Source organism: Hypanus sabinus, chromosome 9, assembly GCF_030144855.1.
Source record: "Hypanus sabinus isolate sHypSab1 chromosome 9, sHypSab1.hap1, whole genome shotgun sequence".
In the NCBI taxonomy this organism is placed as follows: Eukaryota; Metazoa; Chordata; class Chondrichthyes; order Myliobatiformes; family Dasyatidae; genus Hypanus; species Hypanus sabinus.
The window spans coordinates 2781716-2801824 of record NC_082714.1 but is presented as its reverse complement, the minus strand read 5'-3'; the positions used below and the strand labels follow the sequence as shown (position 1 = coordinate 2801824).

At 43.9% G+C, this 20109-nt stretch overlaps 2 protein-coding genes across 4 annotated transcripts in view; one reads left to right on the top strand and one right to left on the bottom strand.

Annotated features, from left to right (window-relative positions):
• rab11fip3 (RAB11 family interacting protein 3 (class II)) overlaps positions 1 to 5021 on the top strand; it is a 201396-nt gene extending 196375 nt beyond the window's left edge. For both annotated transcript variants that reach the window (XM_059978857.1, XM_059978856.1), the window contains 4 exons: positions 73 to 210; positions 1012 to 1167; positions 1251 to 1391; positions 2603 to 5021. In XM_059978857.1, the coding sequence (XP_059834840.1) occupies positions 73 to 210; positions 1012 to 1167; positions 1251 to 1391; positions 2603 to 2734 (567 nt within the window). In that variant the 3' untranslated portion in view covers positions 2735 to 5021. The remainder of the gene's footprint in view (positions 1 to 72; positions 211 to 1011; positions 1168 to 1250; positions 1392 to 2602) is intronic.
• The window catches only part of cluap1 (clusterin associated protein 1), a 56484-nt gene continuing 39775 nt past the window's right edge, over positions 3401 to 20109 (bottom strand). For both annotated transcript variants that reach the window (XM_059978858.1, XM_059978860.1), the window contains 5 exons: positions 19159 to 19300; positions 18463 to 18535; positions 14129 to 14239; positions 8624 to 8679; positions 3401 to 5833 (listed from right to left, as the gene is read on the bottom strand). In XM_059978858.1, coding sequence (XP_059834841.1) covers positions 5684 to 5833; positions 8624 to 8679; positions 14129 to 14239; positions 18463 to 18535; positions 19159 to 19300 — 532 coding nt within the window. In that variant the 3' untranslated portion in view covers positions 3401 to 5683. The remainder of the gene's footprint in view (positions 5834 to 8623; positions 8680 to 14128; positions 14240 to 18462; positions 18536 to 19158; positions 19301 to 20109) is intronic.

Sequence of the window (20109 nt, the reverse complement as noted above, 5' to 3'; positions counted from 1 at the left end):
GTGTGGCTTTGGTGAAGGGGTCTTCACTCCCAGAATTTCCTGTGGTACTGAGTACCGTCCTTGCTGTTCCAGGAGAAGAAGAAGCTCTTAGACGAGACGGATGATCTGACGCAGAAGTTAAAGGATGAGCAGGAGAACAACCAGAAGCTGTCAGACAAACTCCTACACAAGAAATACCAGTTCCAGAAAGAAAAGGAAACCACGCAGGAGGTGAGCTGTTTTACACCTTCCCATTCTTCCAGTTTAAACCTAGAACATTACAGCAAGTACAGGCCCTTTGGCCATGATGTTGTGCTGACCTTTTTAACTATTGTACCATCATTCAAACCCTTCTCTCCCACGTAGCCCACCATTTTTCTTTCATCCATGTGCCTCTCTGTATTTCTTCAATGCCCCTGATGTGTCTACCACTGACAGGGTGTTCAATACACCCACCATTCTGTGTTAAAAAAACACTTACCTCTGACATTCCCCTTGCATTTTCCTCCAATCGCCTCTCAGATTAGCAACTTCCACTCTGGAAAAAAGTGTTGGCTATTCACTCTATCTATGCCTCTTAAAATCTTGTACACCTCTATCAACTCACTTCTCATCTCCATTTGTTCCAAAGAGAAAAACCCAGCCTCATTCAACCTTTCCTTATAAGACATGTTCTCTAGTCCAGGCAGCATCCTGATAAATCTCCTCTGCACCCTCTCTAAAGCTTCAACATCCTTCCTATAATGAGGTGACTAGAACTGAACACAATATTCTAATCAGACCTTTATTGAGCTGCAACATTACCTCACAGCTCTTGAACTCAATCCTCTGACTAGTGAAAGCCAACACACCATACACCTTAACCGCCTTATCCACTGTGAAAGAGGCAGCGAGATGTGTGTGAGCAGTGAATCATCTGAAATACAAGCCTGAGTTTGTCTCTGAAAGAGTACCTCACTGTCCAGACTCCAAACTGACCCTCTGTCCCTCCATGCCCTGGCCTGGTTCTGACAGACTCTTTCCCCACTCCAGCTCATTGAAGATCTGCGCAAACAGCTGGAACAGCTCCAACTCTTCAAGCTGGAAGCAGAGAGAGTGCGTGGCCGCTCAAGCAGCATGGGGCTACAAGAGTACAACTGCCGAAACCGAGAGACTGAGCTGGAGCACGAGATCAAACACCTCAAACAGGTACTGGTCACTCTGCTTCTTACCCCTCCTTGGGGCTCTCTGGTACACAGCAGTATTAACCCACTCCCTCTCACTCCGTCTAGGATAACCGGAATCTGAAGGAGCAGAATGATGAGTTGAATGGCCAGATCATTAACCTGAGTATCCAAGGAGCAAAGAGCCTTTATACAGCCTCCATCACAGAGTCACTGGCTGCAGAAATCAGCTCCGTTTCTAGGGATGAGGTAAGTTGATTTTTGCTGCCATCTTAAAAATCACCTGCTGTTTTAGCAAATCAAAAATGCAACGGTTTCTAGGCACAGCATTAATTCTTTGCTTGTGATTCAATGGTATTGCTGAAATCTGACTTGGGGATTGATAGAGCTGCCTAACAGACTCTGGCCCTTTGGACCAGCCTGTCCTCACCAAACCTCATGCCAAAATGCCAGGCACACTCGCCTGCTTCTACCAGTCTTCTCCTTTTCATAAAATCGTAAGACATAGGGGCAGAAATATCAACTGTACTCTCTTCCATGGAAGCAGCCTGTCCGCTGAGTTCCTCACCATTTTGCATGTGTTCCCTCCAGCATCTGCTGATTTTCTCTCCTTGGGATAGTGGACAAAGTGACTTATTCTATCTGGAGGTCTGTGGTGTTCTGCAAGGAACTGTAGTGAGACCTCTGCTGTTTGTGATGTATATAAATGTCCTGGATGAAAATGTAGTTGGGTGGGTTAGTAAGCTTGCAGAAGATATGAAGATTTGTAATGTTGTGGGTAATGTAGATGACTGGCGAAGAATACAAGAAGATATAGATCAGCTACAGATATGGGTAGAGAAAAGTCTCTGGCTGTTCACTCTATCTATGCCTCTTATCAAGTCACTTCTCATCTTCATTAGTTCCAGAAAAAAATCCTAGCTCGTTCAACCCATCTCATAAGACATGTTCTCTAGTCCAGGCAGCATCCTGTAAATCTCCTCTGCACCCTCGCTAAAGCTTCCACATCCTTCCTATAATGAGGTGATCAGAACTGGACACAATATTCCAATCAGACCTTTATTGAGCTGCAACATTACCTCATGGCTCTTGAACTCAGTCCTCTGATGTGTGTGTGATCATTGAATCATTTGAAACACAAGGCAGATGGAGTTTAACCCAGTCAAATGTGAAGTGTTGCACTTTAAGTTAAGTACAAAGACACATTGTTAAACACAAGAGCCTTAACAGTATTGATGAGCAGAGGGATCTCGGAGTCCAAGTTGATAGCTCCCCACAAGTGGCTACACAGGTTGATAGGGTAGTTAAGGAGGCATATGGCATGCCTTTTAAATGTTGTAATTGTATCTGCCTCTGGCACAGGTGGGAAAAACTGAGTCTGTGTATATATCTGGGGCGTATCACCCAGATGTCACACTTAAATGCTTTGGAGCTCTCAGTGTCATTTCTTTTCATTGCAGCTTATGGATGCTATTCAGAAACAGGAAGAGATAAACTACAGGCTGCAGGACTACATCGACCGAATTGTTGTGGCAATTATGGAGACAAACCCTGCTATCTTGGAGATCAAACAAGCTGAGGCACACTCGTAGCCTCTCAGGACCAGTGTATAAAACAGTAGCTCTTCTGTCACTTGTGTGTAAACCGTGAGGCAATTTGGCTGCAAAATTCTTTGTCCTATCTTTTGAATCACGGACCTGTGTAAATCCCACACAAGCTTCTCCACGTCTTCCTGTCCAAGTGCCAAGCTACAAGAGGCAGTTGGTCATTCCTGGCAGTTTTCTCTTCACCGGTCACAACTGTACCTGTGTGAGGATCGTAGAATGGGCCGCTGGTCTACCCAGAACTGGACAACCCAGGAAATAGCCAGTAACATCATGTCATTAAAATTCGTGAACTAAGGCCACACACGATGATGGGATGGGGAGTGGCAGGAACAGCAAGTTATGGAATGGGAGTGTTGTTCCACTCATCTCTGTTGTGCATGTAAGCAGTAGGTTATCTAATGGGAACTGGGATTCTTTACAGGGCTGGCTTGGGTTTAGCACAGTGAATCCAGCTTTTTTTCCCCCTGAAATCCAGCCACCTCACCTTGTTCTGGTCTGGAATTGTGGCTCCATGTATTTAGGGTCCCATTCCCAGATTTTGTTCAGGGTTATGAATCTACTGTTTGTCCATCTAGGGATGTCTTCCTGGCTCAGCTGGCCCGCTGCCTTGCAGTTTTTCATTGTGCAATGTTGTTGCTTTGTATTTGTAGGAAATCCAGTCAGCAGGGACTTGAACCGACTCTTTATTATGGCTTGTCAGGCTGAGTTTGGAACGGCTGTCCCCTATAAGAAATGATTGTATTGCGCACCCGACTCTGGCACAATAGACTATGTTAAGACTTCAGTGGTCCAGGGAAGTGCTTGATGAGCCTCAGTCCCTGGATCAGTCTGCATGAGTTCAATGATATTCCTTCTGACACCTCACTACATACTGATTGCACTACAATGTGGATATAACACAACTCACTGTAACACACCAGTAACAAACGGCTTTGTACAAAATTTGACAATGACACCACGTGTTTGCACATTTGCTCGCTTAGTTTAGTCCAACCATGGTTGCACTGATATTAATTGTTTAACATGGCTCTGTGGTGATGCTCCTGTAATGCTGGTCTCCTACTCACAGACCCAAGGTCTCTGCAAATAAACACAGGTGCCCAGTGATACTATGATATTTATTTAGTTCTTATCATTTACCTACTCATCCTCAACAAAAAAAAATCATCTGAGCATGTTCTAAGACCCAGTAGATGAAGGTCTGAGATAACTTGCTGGTAAAGATGTTCATGTAAGGGGTGGGAGAGTTGCAGACTGTAATAACATACACACAGAATACCAGAGAACTGCACAGCTCAGTTATGCTGAATGTCTCCCCACCCCTCCCCCGGTAGCATTGTGCTCAGGACCCTTCCTCTCAGCCTGGATTGCCAGTAGGAAAGTTGCTGTGAGATTGGAGCAATGCTTATTCCTTGGCATATCCATGATGCATGATGCATCTCTGTGGACGAGAGGAATTGCTCTCTCACTGACCAACAACGGCTGCTGGTGGTGGAGTGCCTCCTTTCAGTCCATGTCTCTTCAACCTCGTACAAAGATGTTCTGTTACGTGATGAGGTCCCTGGGTGTTTCAGCTCGGAGTTCTCCCAGTGCCTCGTGTGTCTCCTGCAAAGAGTCTGACGCAAGGCATTGCTGTCTGCTTGTAAACTTTGCTGCGTTGTCTCTAGTGTAAATCGATGTATATTTTGAATTTTCTATCCTTTACAGTAGAAAGTTATTTTTTATAGAATGAAGGCAGATTTGTACTGGAGTTAAAACCAGTGCATTCAGTGGAATCACATGAGAGCTTCTCAATTTTGTAAAGTCCATAGATTGTGTCTGTATATAGTAGGAAAGTAAGAGGGAAGCAAGTTATATGTTGATTTCTTTGTGGAGAATGCATTAATTTGCACTCATTCCCATAAAGAAAATGATACTGTTAAAATGTACAAAATGTCTTAAATGCAAATAGTCTTATCAATGTACTGTCCCTACAACTGACAACCAATGTGAGATTTAGCTCAAACTGTTTTTAAACAAAATTCTGATAATGGTTTGTGTACCATTTCATCACCAGAGCTAATCTAAGCATCAATACTTGCTCTTTATACAGAACCTGTCTAGCAACCAGGAATAAATATTGCATTGATCATCCATGGTTATTGTGAATGTTCAGAAATACTGGGTTTGCAAATCTGTATAGACGGGCTTTTTGGTGCAGAGATATGGAATGAATGGTGATGTGGCTACTGTAAGCAGCAAGACATTGACTTATTAAAACCTTCAGCAATAATCTCTTTGTTGTTATTTGTTAAACAAACCCTACTACCTGCCTTTTCAACTATCCTGCACTGTCATCTCCGAAGGAAAACCCTGAACACGTTGATGGGAAATAGATCTATTGAGATTTATTATTTAGAGATTCAGCCCGGAACAGCCAATGTCTGGATGGTGGGGAGGGTGGGGGGGACTGGAGCACTTGGGAAAAATTCACCTGTACATAGGTAAAACACAGACTTCCTTACCAGGATAGAACTCAAAACTATGAAATCTCAAGGTGCAATAGCATGGCACTAACCACTAGCTACTGCAACACCCATTTGCTTGAAGCTCATGCCTGTGTTTTTGAAGAGCCATAGTGTGAGTACATAAAGACTTCTATTTGTACATCAGATTGGCTGCAGTGATCAGTATTTCAAGGAAACCAGGTAGTTTGAAATTGCTTTGCTTTAATTATTTTTTACAGTATTGAATCTAGGTCAAAAGCAGCAGATAAATGTTTTTGTACTGGAACTGGATGCGCTGTCTGCTTCAGTAACAGCCTGTACCTGCTCCAGTTGTCTTTCCACTGTGTAATAATACAATGAGCTGGAGCTTGGCCAGAAAGTTCATCACAAACATCTTTGTGTAAATCACTAACTTTGTTGTGCATTGGGGCTGTTGCCTGCAGTTGAACTAAAAGTCATTGTCACTCTCCTCGAGTAGCTCCTGCTTGTGTATTCTCATCGGGGGTTGATCTGGCTGAATATCAATACTCTCATCATCATCAACTATTTCATATTCTTCCTCGTCTTCATCATCATCTTCACTGTTGTCCGATTCATCCTGTGGAAGAGGCCAATTCAGTAAAGCTTTAAACATTTCCTGTTAACGATAATGAAAAGATACTAACCTCACTAAGAGGCAAGACAGCTCACTTCACCTGCACAATTTTTAATGGCTGCCAACAGTACCGAACTCCCACACTAACTCTGCCATAATGTGACCACCTTAAATTTCTCCCTAGGCCTTCTGTTCATTTTCATGAACAAATTAGGATCTTACACAGTAACCATCCAGGACAGAATACAGATTCAACATGGTATTGTATTAAAGGCTGGTGCAGTTTTTTACCACAGTGCACTGCTGGATATAAGTGGCAGCTGGAAGCAGCAAGCAGGAAATCTTTAATGCAAGAAAGCAACAGTGTATGACGTTAAATGCACAAAGCTACTCTACATCAGGAACAAGGTGTCAGAACCGACCTTGCTGGTGCTGGAAATCTCGGCCTCCTTTGACTGAGCAGATAATGTTTGTAGCTTCATGGCAGCAATAATGAAAATAAAAAAATGTAAACTCAAAGTCAAGGGTCACAAATGGAAGGCAAGGCTGGACTGATTTTCTACATGGTATTTAATACTGACTGGTGTGAAATAATCTCAAAACAGACACAGTAATCAAGCTTGAGTGCTTACATCTTTGTTATGAAACCACAGGAGCAAAATTAGGCCACTCAGCCCGTGAAGTCTGCTCCATCATGGCTGATTTATTAACCCTCTCAACCCCATTCCCCTGCCTTATCCCTGTAACCTTTACCACCCTTTCTAATCAAGAATCTATCAAACATAGAAACCCTACAGCACAATACAGGCCCTTCCACCCAGAAACCAAACTGAACAGGCCCTTACCCCATGTACCTATTCAGAAGTCTCTTAAAAGACCCTATTGTACCTGCCTCCACCACTGTCGCTGGCAGCCCATTCCACACACTCACTACTCTTAAAAAAACCTATCCCTGACATTTCCTCTGTACCTACTTCCCAGCACCTTAAAACTGTGCCCTCTCGTGCTAGCCATTTCAGCCCTGGGAAAAAGCCTCTGACTATCCACATGATCAATGCCTCTCATCATCTTATACCCCCATGCACCAGGCAGGCAACACAGCCTTCGGGATGCTCTATCCTCGCGACTGAGAACTCTGTCTATTCCCCTGACTATACTATCCCAAATCACACTACATTCTTGTAAATCTCCTTTCACCCTTCTATAGCTTCCACATCCTTCCTGTAGTGAGGTGACCAGAATTGAGCACAGTACTCCAACTGGGGTCTGACCAGGGTCCTATATAGCTGCAACATTACCTCTCAGCTCCTAAATTCAATTCCATGACTGATGAAGGCCAATAGACCGTACACCTTCTTAACCACAGAGTCAACCTGTGCAGCTGCTTTGAGCATCCTATGGACTCAGACCCCCAAGATCTCTCTGATCCTCCATACTGCCACAAGAGTCTTACTATATTCTGCCATCATATTTGACCTACCAAAATGAACCATCTCACACTTTGAACTCCATCTGCCATTTCTCAGCCCATTTTTGCATCCTATCAATGTCCCGCTGTAACCTCTTGTCATCAGCAAACTTACTAACCCATCCTTCCACTTCCTCATCCAGGTCATTTATAAAAATCACAAAGTGTAGGGGTCCCAGAACAGATCCCTGAGGCACCTCACTGGTGACCGATCTCCATGCAGAATTTGACCCGTCTACAACCACTCTTTGCCTTCTGTGGGCAAGCCTGTTCTGGATCCACAAAGCAATGTCCCCTTGGATCCCATGCCTCCTTACTTTCTCAATAAGCCTTACCCCAATGGGGTACCTTATCAAATGCCTTGCTGAAATCCAAAAACACTACATCTACTGCTCTTCCTTCAATGTGTTTAGTCACATCCTCAAAAAATTCAATCAGGCTTGTAAGGCACGACCTGCCCTTGACAAAGCCATGCTGACTATTCCTAATCATATTATACCTCCAAATGTTCATAAATCCTGCCTCTCACGATCTTCTCCATCAACTTAACAACCACTGAGGTAAGACTCACTGGCCTATAATTTCCTGGGCTATCCCTACTCCCTTTCTTGAATAAAGGAACAACATCCGCAACCCTCCAATCCTCCAGAATCTCTCCCGTCCCCATTGATGACGCAAAGATCATCGTCAGAGGCTCAGCAATCTCTTCCCTCACTTCCCCACAGTAGCCTGGGGTACATCTCATCTGGTCCCGGTGACTCACCCAACTTGAAGCTTTCCAAAAGCTCCAGCACATCCTCTTCTTTAATAACTACATGCTCAAGCTTTTCAGTCTGCTGCAAGTCATCCCAACAATCACCAAGATACTTTTCCATAGTGAATACTCAAGTATTTACTGAAACATCTAAAACATCTATAACCTCTGCTTTAAATATATTCAATGACTTGGCCTCCACAGCTGTCTGTGGCAATGAATTCCACAGGTTCACCAGCCTCCAGCTAGAGAAATTCCCCCTCATCTGTTCTAAAGGGATGAGACTGGGCTGGGCTGGGCCCTCGGTCCTAGACACAGCCACTATGGGAAACATCCACTCCATCCAGCCCTTTCAATATTCAATAGATTTCAATGAGATTCCCTCTCATTCTTCTAAACTCCAGTGAGTACAGGCCCAGAGCCTTCAAATACTCCTCGTATGTTAACCTTTTCAATCCTGGAATCATTCTCATGAACCTCTCCAATGGGTGATTGAAACAAATGACCATCGAATCGAGCCATCTCCAACCCCAGGAACAAACATTAGGTCTGAAGCAGTTTGATCTCTTACCTCATCCTCCGTGTCAGCTCCATGCATCGTCCCAACCACTCGACCACCAACTCTCCCTGTGAATAGTTACCCATTCATTAACACTGGATGTCCATGTATTAAAAATCACTAAAGCCATATACTTGAGCTGTGGATCCAAAGGTCAAACAGGATTAAGCTTTGTCAGTAAAGGTAGAACTGGATGTAACAGTATAAAATGAAAAACAATTAATATTGTTACGGCTTGTGATCAGTCAACATCAAGCGTTGTTGAAATAAAATTCTCAGCTTTTGCTTCGGGGCTGATTGTTCCCTGAAACGCAGGTCTCTACCGGCCTCAGACTGAGTTATTGAAAAGGCCTGTTATTTCCTGACACTATAATTCCCTTGTAATGTAAAATAGTGGGTTAATTGGTCATTGTAGATTGTCCCGTGATTAGACTAGTGTTAAATTGATGGGTTGCTGGGCCGGAGGACCTGATCGGTGCTGTATCTCTAAATAAAATAAACAAAGTTGCTCAGCCAGCATTGACTCGATGGGTGGAATGGTCTCATATAGCATCCCATTTGCCTGTAAAGTATTCTCAAATGCACCAATCACCCTACCACCACATGCAGGGTAGTGAACAATTAACCTCCAATCCAGCTCAGAAAGACAAGACCCGTAATGAATAATGAGACCAGAGAAATAATAATGAGGGACAAGGAGATGACAGATGAACTAAATGAGCATTTTACATCAATCTTCACGGTGGAAGACACTAGCACTGTGCGAGATGTTGAAGTGTACAAGGGAGGAGAAAATGATAGTAATGTAGTTACTATTACAAGGGAGAGGGTGCTCAAAAAGCTAAGTCACCCTGACCAGATGAACTGCACCCTAGGGTTCTGAAAGAGGTAGCGGTAGAGATTGTGGAGACATTAGTAATGATCTTTCAAAAATCATTGGACTCTGGTATGGTGCCAGAGGAATGGAAGTTGCAAATGTCACTCCACTTTTTAAGAAAGGAGGGGGGAGCAGAAAGGGAATTATAGACCAGTTAGCCTGACCTCAGTAGTGGGAAGACGTTGGAGTCAATTGTTAAGGATGAAGTGATGGAGTACTTAGTGACACAGGACAAGATGGGACAAAGTCAGCATGGTTTCCTAAAGGGAGAATCTTGCCTGACAATCCTGTTGGAATTCTTTGAGGAGATTACACGTAGGATAGATAAAGGGGATGCCGTGGATGTTGTATACTTGGACTTTCATAAGGCCTTTGACAAGGTGCCACACATGAGGCTGCTTATCAAGTTACCCACGGTATTACAGGAAAGTTACTAATATGGTTAGAGCACTGGCTGATTGGTAGGAAGCAGTGAGTGGGAATAAAAAGATCCTTTTCTGGAAGGCTGCCAGTGACCAGTGGTGTTCCACAGGGGCAGTGTTGGGACTGCTTCTTTTTATGCTGTATATCAATGAGTTAGATGGTGGAATAGATGGTTTTATTGCAGAGCTTGCAGATAATACAAAGATTAGTAGGGGGGCAGGTAGTGTTGAGGAAACAGGAAGGCTGTAGAAGGACTTAGACACATTAGGAGAATGGGCAAGAAAGTGGTAAATGAAATACAATGTTGGAAAATTCAGTCATGCACTTTGGTAGTAGAAATAAATGTGCTGACTATTTCCCAAATGGGGAGAAAATCCAGAAATCTGAGATGCAAAGGGACACCCTAAAGGTTAGCTTGCAGGTATAGTCAGTGGTGAGGAAGGCAAACACAATGTTAGCATTCATTTCAACAGGGCTTGAATACAAGAGCAGGGATGTGATTCTGAGGCTTTATACGGCACTGGTGAGGCCTCACCTTGAGTATTGAGAACAGTTTTGACTCTTCATCTAAGAATAAGAAAAGATGTGCTGGCATTGGAGATACTCCAGAGGTTCACAAGGATGATTCTGGGAATGAAAGGGTTATCATACGAGGAACATTTTATAGCTCTGAGTCTGTACTCACTTGAACTTAGAGGAAGAGGGAAGGATCTCACTGAAACCTTTTGAATGTTGAAAGGCCTAGACAGAGTGGATGTGGAAAGGATGTTTTCCATGGTGGGAGAGTCTAGGACAAGAGGGCACAGCCTCAGGATAGAGGGGAGTCCATTCAAAACAGAGATCCAGAGAAATTTCTTTAGCCAGAGGATGGTGAACTTGTGGAATTTATTACCACAGGCAGCTGTGGAGGCCAGGTCATTGGAGGCAGAGCTTCATTGGTTCTTGACTGGATATGGCTCAAAGGTTACAGGGAGAAGGCCATGGAGTGGGGGAGAAAGGATCGGCCATGATGAAATGGCAGAGCAGACTCGGTGGGCCAGATGGCCTAAATCTGCTCCTATGTCTTATGGTCTAATAATCTGCCATCCAAGTATTCAGAGATCCTGATTCTGAATGGGTAATTCTGCTCATCAGGGTCCTGGTTCCCATTGTTTCTTTATACACAGCCAAGCTATAAGAAAATTTATAATTAATGTGGTAAAGTCAACTAGAGCGTATTTAAGTACTAGGTTACTAACATCCGATGATGCAGAAGACCCAAGCCTGTTGGGTTACTGGAGTTTTACTCTACAGTTCAACTACACGTTGGGGAAATCCTCAGTTACAGGGAGAAGGTGGAACTTCCATGCAAAAGCATCAACTGGAGTCAAGATAGAACTGACTCACTGGAGATGAAATAACAGCTCTCCACTGCACCACCCTGCAGTCCAGTGTCAAACTGTGACTTCTACTGTGGACCTGATAAATGTCAAGTTCAGGTGCCCAGACACGGGGCAGTTTAGCAGGGCACTGTGCTAAGGGTCAATTACACATGGAGTAAGTATGACAATTTCTTTCCTAAAGAGCACCTGTGAAGGGGGCAAGCTCCTGGGACAATCACCACCTTATTCCAGAGTGATATAATTCCATAGCTGTATGGTTGTGTTTGAATAATGCTATCCAGAGACCCAGATTCAATCCCACTACTATCTGTGTTTGTACATTCTCCCAGTGCTCAGTTTTCCTCCCACGTTAAGAGAATTTATAGGTTAGTAGGTTGGGCTCATTGGGCTGGGAGGGCCTGTTACCATAATGCAATCATTAAATAAAACTAAACATACTTGTTGATTAGTCTAGGTCTTTGTTTGGTTATCCAACACTGTGGGGAGTACAATTACAGTGTTTATCTACCATTCTTGGTTAAGAGCAGCTGGGCTGTCAAATGCTGTATTGAATGAAGGCATGAACCAATGTGGACCAAAGACATGATATCAGTGACTGGGCCCAATGAATAGCTGTACACAGGAGGCAGCTAGGAACAACGTGAGTCACAGAATCATACAAAAGTACAGCACAGAAACCCGCCCTTTAGCCCACCTGGTCCATGTTGAGCTATTTAAACTGCCTACTCTCATCAACCTGCACCAGGACCATAGCCCTATCCATACTTCTCTTCAACACTGAAATATAACTCACATGCACCACTTGTGTTGACAGTTTGTTCCACACTCTCAAGTTTCAAGTGAAAAAGTTTCCCCTCATGTTCCCCTTAAACTTCTCACATTTTACCCTTAACCCATGACCCACCCAACCTCAGTGGAAAAAGCCTGCTTGCATTTATCCTCTCTACACTCCAAATAATTGTGTATATCTTTATCAAATCTCTCCTCAATCTTTTACATTCCGAGGGATAAAGTCATAATCTACTCAATCTTTTCTTATAACTCAGGTCCTCCAGTCTCAGCAACATCCTTGTAAATTTTCTCTGTACTCTTTTAACCTTATTTACACCTTTCCACAAGGTAGGTGACCAAAACTGCACACAATACTCCAAACTAGGCCTCACCAATATCTTAAACAATTTCAACATAAGCTTATCTCTTGTACTCAACACTTAGATTTATGAAGGCCAATGTGCCAAAAGCTTTCTTTACAACGCTATGTACTTGTGATGCCACTTTCAATGATTTATGGACCTGTATTCCCAGATCTCTTTGTTCTACCACACTTCTCAGTAGCCGACCGTTCACTGTGTAAGACCTACCCTGGTTGGTCCTGCTGAAGTGCATCACCTCACAATTGTCTGCATTAAATTCCATCTGCAATTCTTTTATTCCATTTTTCCAGCTGATCCAGATCACACTGCAAGCTCTGACAGTCTCCCTTGCTGCTACTACATCCCCAGTCTTGGTGTCATCTGCAAATACGTTGATCCGGTTAACCACATTATCATCCAGACCATTGATAAAGATGACAAGCACCACTCCCTGCGGCACTCTCCTAGTCACAAACCTACAGTCACTCTCTGGCTGATCCCAGAAACCCAGTGTCTAATCCAATTTACTACCTCATCCCGAGTGCTGAGAGAAACAGGAGGGACATAGAAAACAAGTACAACAGAGGAAAGAATCCTGATTTGAATTTAGAAACCAAAAAATCAGATTTTGCTGGATAGATTCAATTGAAACCTGTCAGAAATTTCAAATGGGAAGGGTCTGGTATAAGATTCAAATAATGGCTGTCGGAAATGACTGCACAAGATCCTTATCAGTGTTGATGAGCAGAGAAATCCTGGAGTCCAAGTTTATAGCTCCCTGATGATGACTACACAGATTGATAGGGTGGCTAAGGTGGCATATGCCATATTGCCTTTATTAGTCAAGGCAATGAGTTCAGAAGTTAGAGAAACTTGGGTTGTTTTTTCTGGAGTGCCGGAGACTGCTGGGAGACCCGACAGAGATTTACAAGATTAATGAGAGGCATAGATAGAGTGGACAGAGAGTATCTGTTTCCCAGGATTGAAATGTCTGATACCAGGAGGCATGCATTGAAGGGGAGAGAGGCTAGGATTAAAGGGGATGTGAGGGGTAAGTTTTGCACTCAGAGTTGTGGATGCTGGAATGCACTGCCTGGGGGTAGAGGCAAATACATTAGAGGCTTTTAAGAGATGTTTGGATAGGCTCAAGGATGTAAGGAAGATGGAGGGGTAGGGACATGGTATAGGTAGGAGGCTTTAGTGATATGCTTTTTAGCTGGTTAGGCACAACACTATGGGCTGAAGCTTGTTCCTGTGCTGTACTGTCCTATGTTCCATGTTTAGATAAGGAAAATAGAAGGATATGGACACTTCCTACACAATGTCCATTGAAGAGATTAGCCAGCCATTTGATTACTAATTTAATTGGCTCAGCACATTGTGGGCTGAAGGGCCTGGTCCTGTGCTGTACTGTTCTAATTCCAGCCATTCCCACGTACAGGGAACAGATCCATTGCTCAGAAACCCCCTAAAACATCCTCTTCCTTCCCAATAAAGAATCTTGGCCTGAAGCATTGAAAATGCTGCCATCAATAAGATTTCCCTTCATAGATGCTGCCTGACCTGCTGTCTTCCTCCAGCATTTAGTGTGTGTGCTGCTCCATTTCCAGCATCTCCTGTGTCCCGTGGAAGCTGGAAAGGCCTACAAACGGCTATTCACATTAGCCCCAACAACATCCTGAATCAAGGTGTTGCTTCCTACCGTGAACTGGCAGCTCCCTGGTGAGTCGTGGCTTCAGTGCTCTTCCATCCTCCAGGTCGGTGTCTGAGCTATCGTCCTCCTGCATGTCAGAGTCAGAATCTTCATCTTTTCCTGTTTGTCAGAAGCAACAACAACCTCCATTTACTTATCACCCTTAATGCAGGAAAACTTCTCAAAATACCTTTTGTATCTGCAGAGGGCAAATAGATAGATAGATAGATAGATACTTTATTCATCCCCAAGGGGAAATTCAACATTTTTCCAGTGTCCCATACACTTATTGTAGCAAAACTAATTACATACAGTATTTAACTCAGTATAAATATGATATGCATCTAAAATCACCCTCCCAAAAAGCATTAATAAATAGCTTTTAAAAAGTTCTTAAATAGTTTACTAAAGTGCATTGAGTGGTAACTTAAGCTCAGTCCTAACCCCGGCACTTTAATGTCTTGCCCCTGGTGGTTGAATTGTAGAGCTGAATGGCGTTGGGGAGTAATGATCTCTTCATCCTGTCTGAGGAGCATTGCATTGACAGCAACCTGCCGCTGAAGCTGCTTCTCTGTCTCTGGATGGTGCTGTGCAGAGGATGTTCAGGGTTTTCCATGATTGACCATAGCCTACTCAGCGCCCTCCGCTCTGCCACTGATGTCATACTCTCCAGTTCTGTGCCCACGACAGAGCCCGCCTTCCTTACCAGCTTATTAAGACGTGAGGTGTCCCTCTTCTTAATGCTGCCTCCCCAGCACGCCACCACAAAGAAGAGGGCTCTCTCCACAACTGACCGATAGAACATCTTCAGCATCTCACTACAAACATTGAATGACGCCAGCCTTCTGAGGAAGTACAGTCGACTCTGTGCTTTCCTGCACAGGGCACCTGTGTTGGCAGTCCAGTCTAGCTTCTCGTCTAACTGCACTCCCAGATACTTGTAGGTCTTAACCTGCTCCACACATTCTCCATTAATGATCACTGGCTCCATATGAGGCCTAGGTCTCCTAAAGTCCACCACCATCTCCTTGGTCTTGGTGATATTGAGACGCAGGTAGTTTGAGTTGCACCATATCACAAAGTCCTGTATCAGTTTCCTATACTCTTCCTCCTGACCATTCCTGACACACCCCACTATGGCCGTGTCATCAGCGAACTTCTGCACGTGGCAGGACTCCGAGTTATATTGGAGGTCTGATGTGTACAGGGTGAACAGGACCGGAGAGAGCACGGTCCCCTGCGGCGCTCCTGTGCTGCTGACCGCCGTGTCAGACCTACAGTCTCCCAACCGCACATACTGAGGTCTGTCTGTCAAGTAGTCCGTTATCCAAGCCACCATGTGTGAGTCTACTCCCATCTCCATTAGCTTGTGCCTTAAGATCCTGGGCTGGATGGTGTTAAAGGCACTAGAGAAGTCCAGGAATGTAATCCTCACAGCACCACTGACCCTGTCCAGGTGAGAGAGGTATTTGTGCAGCAAGTACGTGATAGCATCCTCCACTCCCACCTTCTCCTGATACGCAAACTGAAGAGGATCCCTGAAGATATCCCTGAAGAGGATAACTGAAGAAATGCACTCATCAGTCATCTCCCTACAGCCAGAAAATCAAAAACCAGAGGTGAGAGGGATGAGATTTAGGAAGAATTTGAGGGACAACTTTTTCCTAAATATAGACTGAGTGTGGTATCTTGATATACTTTTTAATTTAGAGACACAGCACGGTAATGGGCCCTACTGGACCAGTGAGTCTGCACCACCCAATTACACCCATGTGATCAGGAATCTACTAACCATACACCTTTGGAAAGTGGAGCACTGGAGGAATTCCATGCAGTCACGGCAAGAACATACAAACTCCTTGCAGACAGTATTGGGAATTGGATCCTAGTTTCTGGTGCTATCATAGTGTTACGTTGACCACTACACTATCATACCACCCAACAAATCTATGTGGAATGAGCTGCCAGAGGCAGGTACAACAACAACTTTTAAAAAGATGGTTGGATAGGTGCATAGGTTGAAAGGGTTCAAAATTCTAAGTAAATTTATTATCAATATGTCACCATATACAACCCTGAGATTCATTTTCTTGCAAGCATACACAGTAAATCCAAGATACACAGTAGAATCAATGAAAGGCCACTCCCAACAGGTTGGACAAGCAGTGCAAAAAACAACAAACTGTGCAAGTGCAAAAGGGATAAAAATGAAATAATAATAATAAATAAACAATAAGTATTGAGAATGTGAGGTGAAGAGTCCTTGAAAGTGAGTCCAATGGTTGTCAGAACATTTCAGTGAAAGAGAGCTGAGGTAAGATAAATGGAAATAAGACCATAAGACATAGGAGTAGAATTAGGCCATTCAGCTCATCGAGTCTGTTCTGCCATTCCATCATGGCTGATCCTGGATCTCACTGAACTCCATACTCCTGCCTTCTTGTCATATCCTTTGATGCCCTGACCGATCAGGAAACGATCAACTTCCACCTTAAATATACCCAAAGACTCCACCTCCACCACAGTCTGTGGCAGAACATTCCACTGTGGCTAGAAAAATTCCTCCTTACCTCTGTTCTAAAAGGTCGCCCTTCAATTTTGAGGCTGTGCCCTCTTGTTCTAGATACCCCCTCCTCTCCATATCTACCTTGTCTAGTCTTTTTAACATTCAGTAGGCTTCAATGAGATCACCACGCATTTCTAAATTCCAGTGAGTACAGGCCCATAGCTGCCAAATGCTCCTCATATGTTAACCCCTTCATTCCCAGAATCATCCTTGTGAACCTCCTCTGGACTCTCTCCAATGACAGCACATCCTTTCTGAGAAATGGGGCCCAAAATTGTTGACAATACTCCAGTGCGGCCTGATAAAGGATTGTCTTATAAAGGCTTAGCATTACCTCCTTGTTTTTATATTTTAATTCCTCTTGAAAGAAATATCAACACTGTTTTGCCTTCTTTACCACAGACTGAAACTGTAAATTAACCTTCCTAAAGTCTTGCACAGGGACTTCTACATCCCTCTGCATCTCTAATGTTTGAACCTTCTCCCCATTTAGATAATAGTCTGCACTGTTGTTCCTTTTACCAAAATGGCATCATACATTTCTCAACACTGTATTTCATCTACTACTTTTTGCCCATTCTTCAAATTTGTCTAAGTCCTGCTACAATCATGTTGGTTCCTCAGCAACACCTACCCCTCATCTACCTCACATCAGACTTTGTCACAAGGCCATGAATTTCATTAACGAAATCATTGACAAACAATGTGAAAAGCAGCAGTCCCAATTCTGACATCTGAGAAACACCACTAGTCACCAGCAGCCAACCAGAAAATGCCCCTCTCTGCCTCCTGTCAGCCATTTCGCAATCCATGTCAACATCATGTGTGGCACCTTTATCAAATGCTTTCTGAAAATTCAAGTAAATGACATCCACTGCCTCTCCTTTGTCCACCCTGCTTGTATTTCCCAGAAGGATTCTAACAGATTTGTCAGGCAAGATTTCCTGTTACAGAAACCATGCTGACTTTGACTTCTTTTATCATTAGTCTCCAAGTTCCCCAAAACCTCACCCTTAGTAATAATAGACTAACACTTTTCCAACCACTAAGGTTAAGCTAACTAGCTCATAATTTCTTTTCTTTTATCTTCCTCCCTTCTTAAAGAGTGGAGTGACGTTTGCAATCTTCCAGTCCTCTGACCAGCCAGATGGGTACTGATTCACAAACACTGAAAGCCCATCGGTTTGAGAGGAATGCAAACTGAGGTCCCAAAAGCAGTGGAACACCCAATCTCTCCTGATTCAGCCTGTGTGTGAATGATAGCATAGCAGTGAGCACAGTACTAGTGTCAGAGTTCAGAGCTCAACTGCAGCATCTTCTGTAAGCAATTCCTTCCTGTGAACCATGTGGGTTTCCTCCCACAGTCACTTGGAGGCTAATCACAAACAAGAGAAAATCTGCAGTTCGAAGGGTGGAATGGCCTGTTCTGTGCTGTTTCTTTAAATAAAATAAACTGGAACTGGGATTCCCAGAAAACAAATCAGCAAATGAGCATCAGTGAATGAGCACCCATAGCTCGTGTTGCCCCTCATAAAGTACTCACTCCTGGGGGCAAGGACCAACCCAAGCATGACACCAGACTGTATCTGACAATTTAAAACCAAAACAGTTTGTGCATTGCTCACCCAGGCTTGGCTTGAACAGCATCTGCACAAGCCCATGTCAGTCTAAACAGTTCACTGCCGGAACAGGACCTCTGCCATTAACCTGGCTGGGTTGATTGATCAGCCTAGCACTACAGATTATAGAGTTTAACACACATAGGAATTCACCATACCAGAGTTTTTCATCAGTCTCTTCTCTTCCTCCTTCAGTTTATTTTGCATCAGCCGCAGGGTATTTTCAGTTTCCTAAGGGCCGGAAGGAATGTTTGGTGATTAACAACCAAAGCTGGAATATTTTATCCGCAAGAATTCTGTTTTAATATCATAAGATGTATGAGCAGAATTAGGCCAATTGGCCCATTGAGTCTGCTCCACCATTCCACCATGGCTGATTTATTAATTATCCCTCTAGTATCCTTCTCTTGCCTTTCTCCATAACCTTTGATGCCCTGACTAATCAAGAATCTATCACGCTCAACTTTAAATATATCCAATGACTTTGCCTCCACGGCTGTCCGTTGCAATGAATTCCACATACGTATACATAACACTCTGGCTAAAGAAATTCCTCCTCATCTCGGTTCCAAATGGTCGTTCTTCTATTCTGAGGCTGTTCCCCCAGTCCTAAACTCTATCTAGGTCTTTCAATATTCATTTGGTTAACAATCTGCCAGTTTAAAGCGGAGGAAGACGAAGCAGCTGAAATGGCTGTGGGTTGAGCTGAGCTGATCACCTCCAGCACATGATCGTTTTCAATGGAACAAGGGCAAGAAGGAACCTCTGTTCACTCTGGGAGGAAAAGAAGTTACTGAATTTAAGGCAAACTAGCTCTGGCACCACTGCTTGCGTTACCATCTTGCAGCACCTACCTCAAATCTCTCCTGCTCCACCCTGTGCAGATCGTCTAGCTGCTGCTCTAGGTAACACAGGTTACGGAACTTCTCCACGTAGGTCTCGTACTGTTTCTGCAGTTCCTCCTCGATCTTCTCATACTCGTCCATGAATGCCGGCCTGAGACATAACAGACCTCAGACTCACAATCACATTTATCAAACACATTGAAACATACAGGGAAATGGGTCGCTTCTGTTAACAGCCAACATGCCCGAAGATTTTCTGCAGGCAGCCCACAAGTGTCACCACATATTTCGGTGCCAAAAGAACATGCCCACAATGTTCAGCAGTACAACAGCAACAATAACAGTAGAACAATCCCCTTTCCTACCCACCCACACACAAACAGACAGGCAGGCCTCCAAACTTAGGACAGGCCACCTCTGGGCCTCCAGTCCATGGTTCCACACTCACAGACATTGGCTCTCTGACCTCTGGAACTCCCAGCACCTCACTCCCCTGTGCCAAACGGCAGTCAGCACATTCCTACATCACTCTAGTTAACAAGGTCAGGAGAAATACATACATCAGGCAATTCCTTTGAATAGTAAGGAATACAGGAGTACCCTCACAGAGGAAATCAGAAAAGCATAAAGAGGTCATGAGCTGTTGCAGGCAGATAAGATTTTTAAAACGTCTGGGGGACCTCATCAGCACCAATGAATGCAAATAAAGCCTCTATTTAATTATTAAGCCTGCCTGGGTTATTCACACAGGTTTTAAATAGCTGAATTATCCTATTTCTGATCAGAGATCATAGGGCTGTGTGATCCACAAGACCATTAGATATAGGCTATCTGGCCCATCAAGCCTGCTGCTCCATTTCATCATGGCAGACCCATTTTTCCTCTCAGCCCCAGTTTCCTTCCTTCTCCCCATATCCGTTCATGCCCCGCCCATTCAAGAATCTATCAACCTCTGCTTAA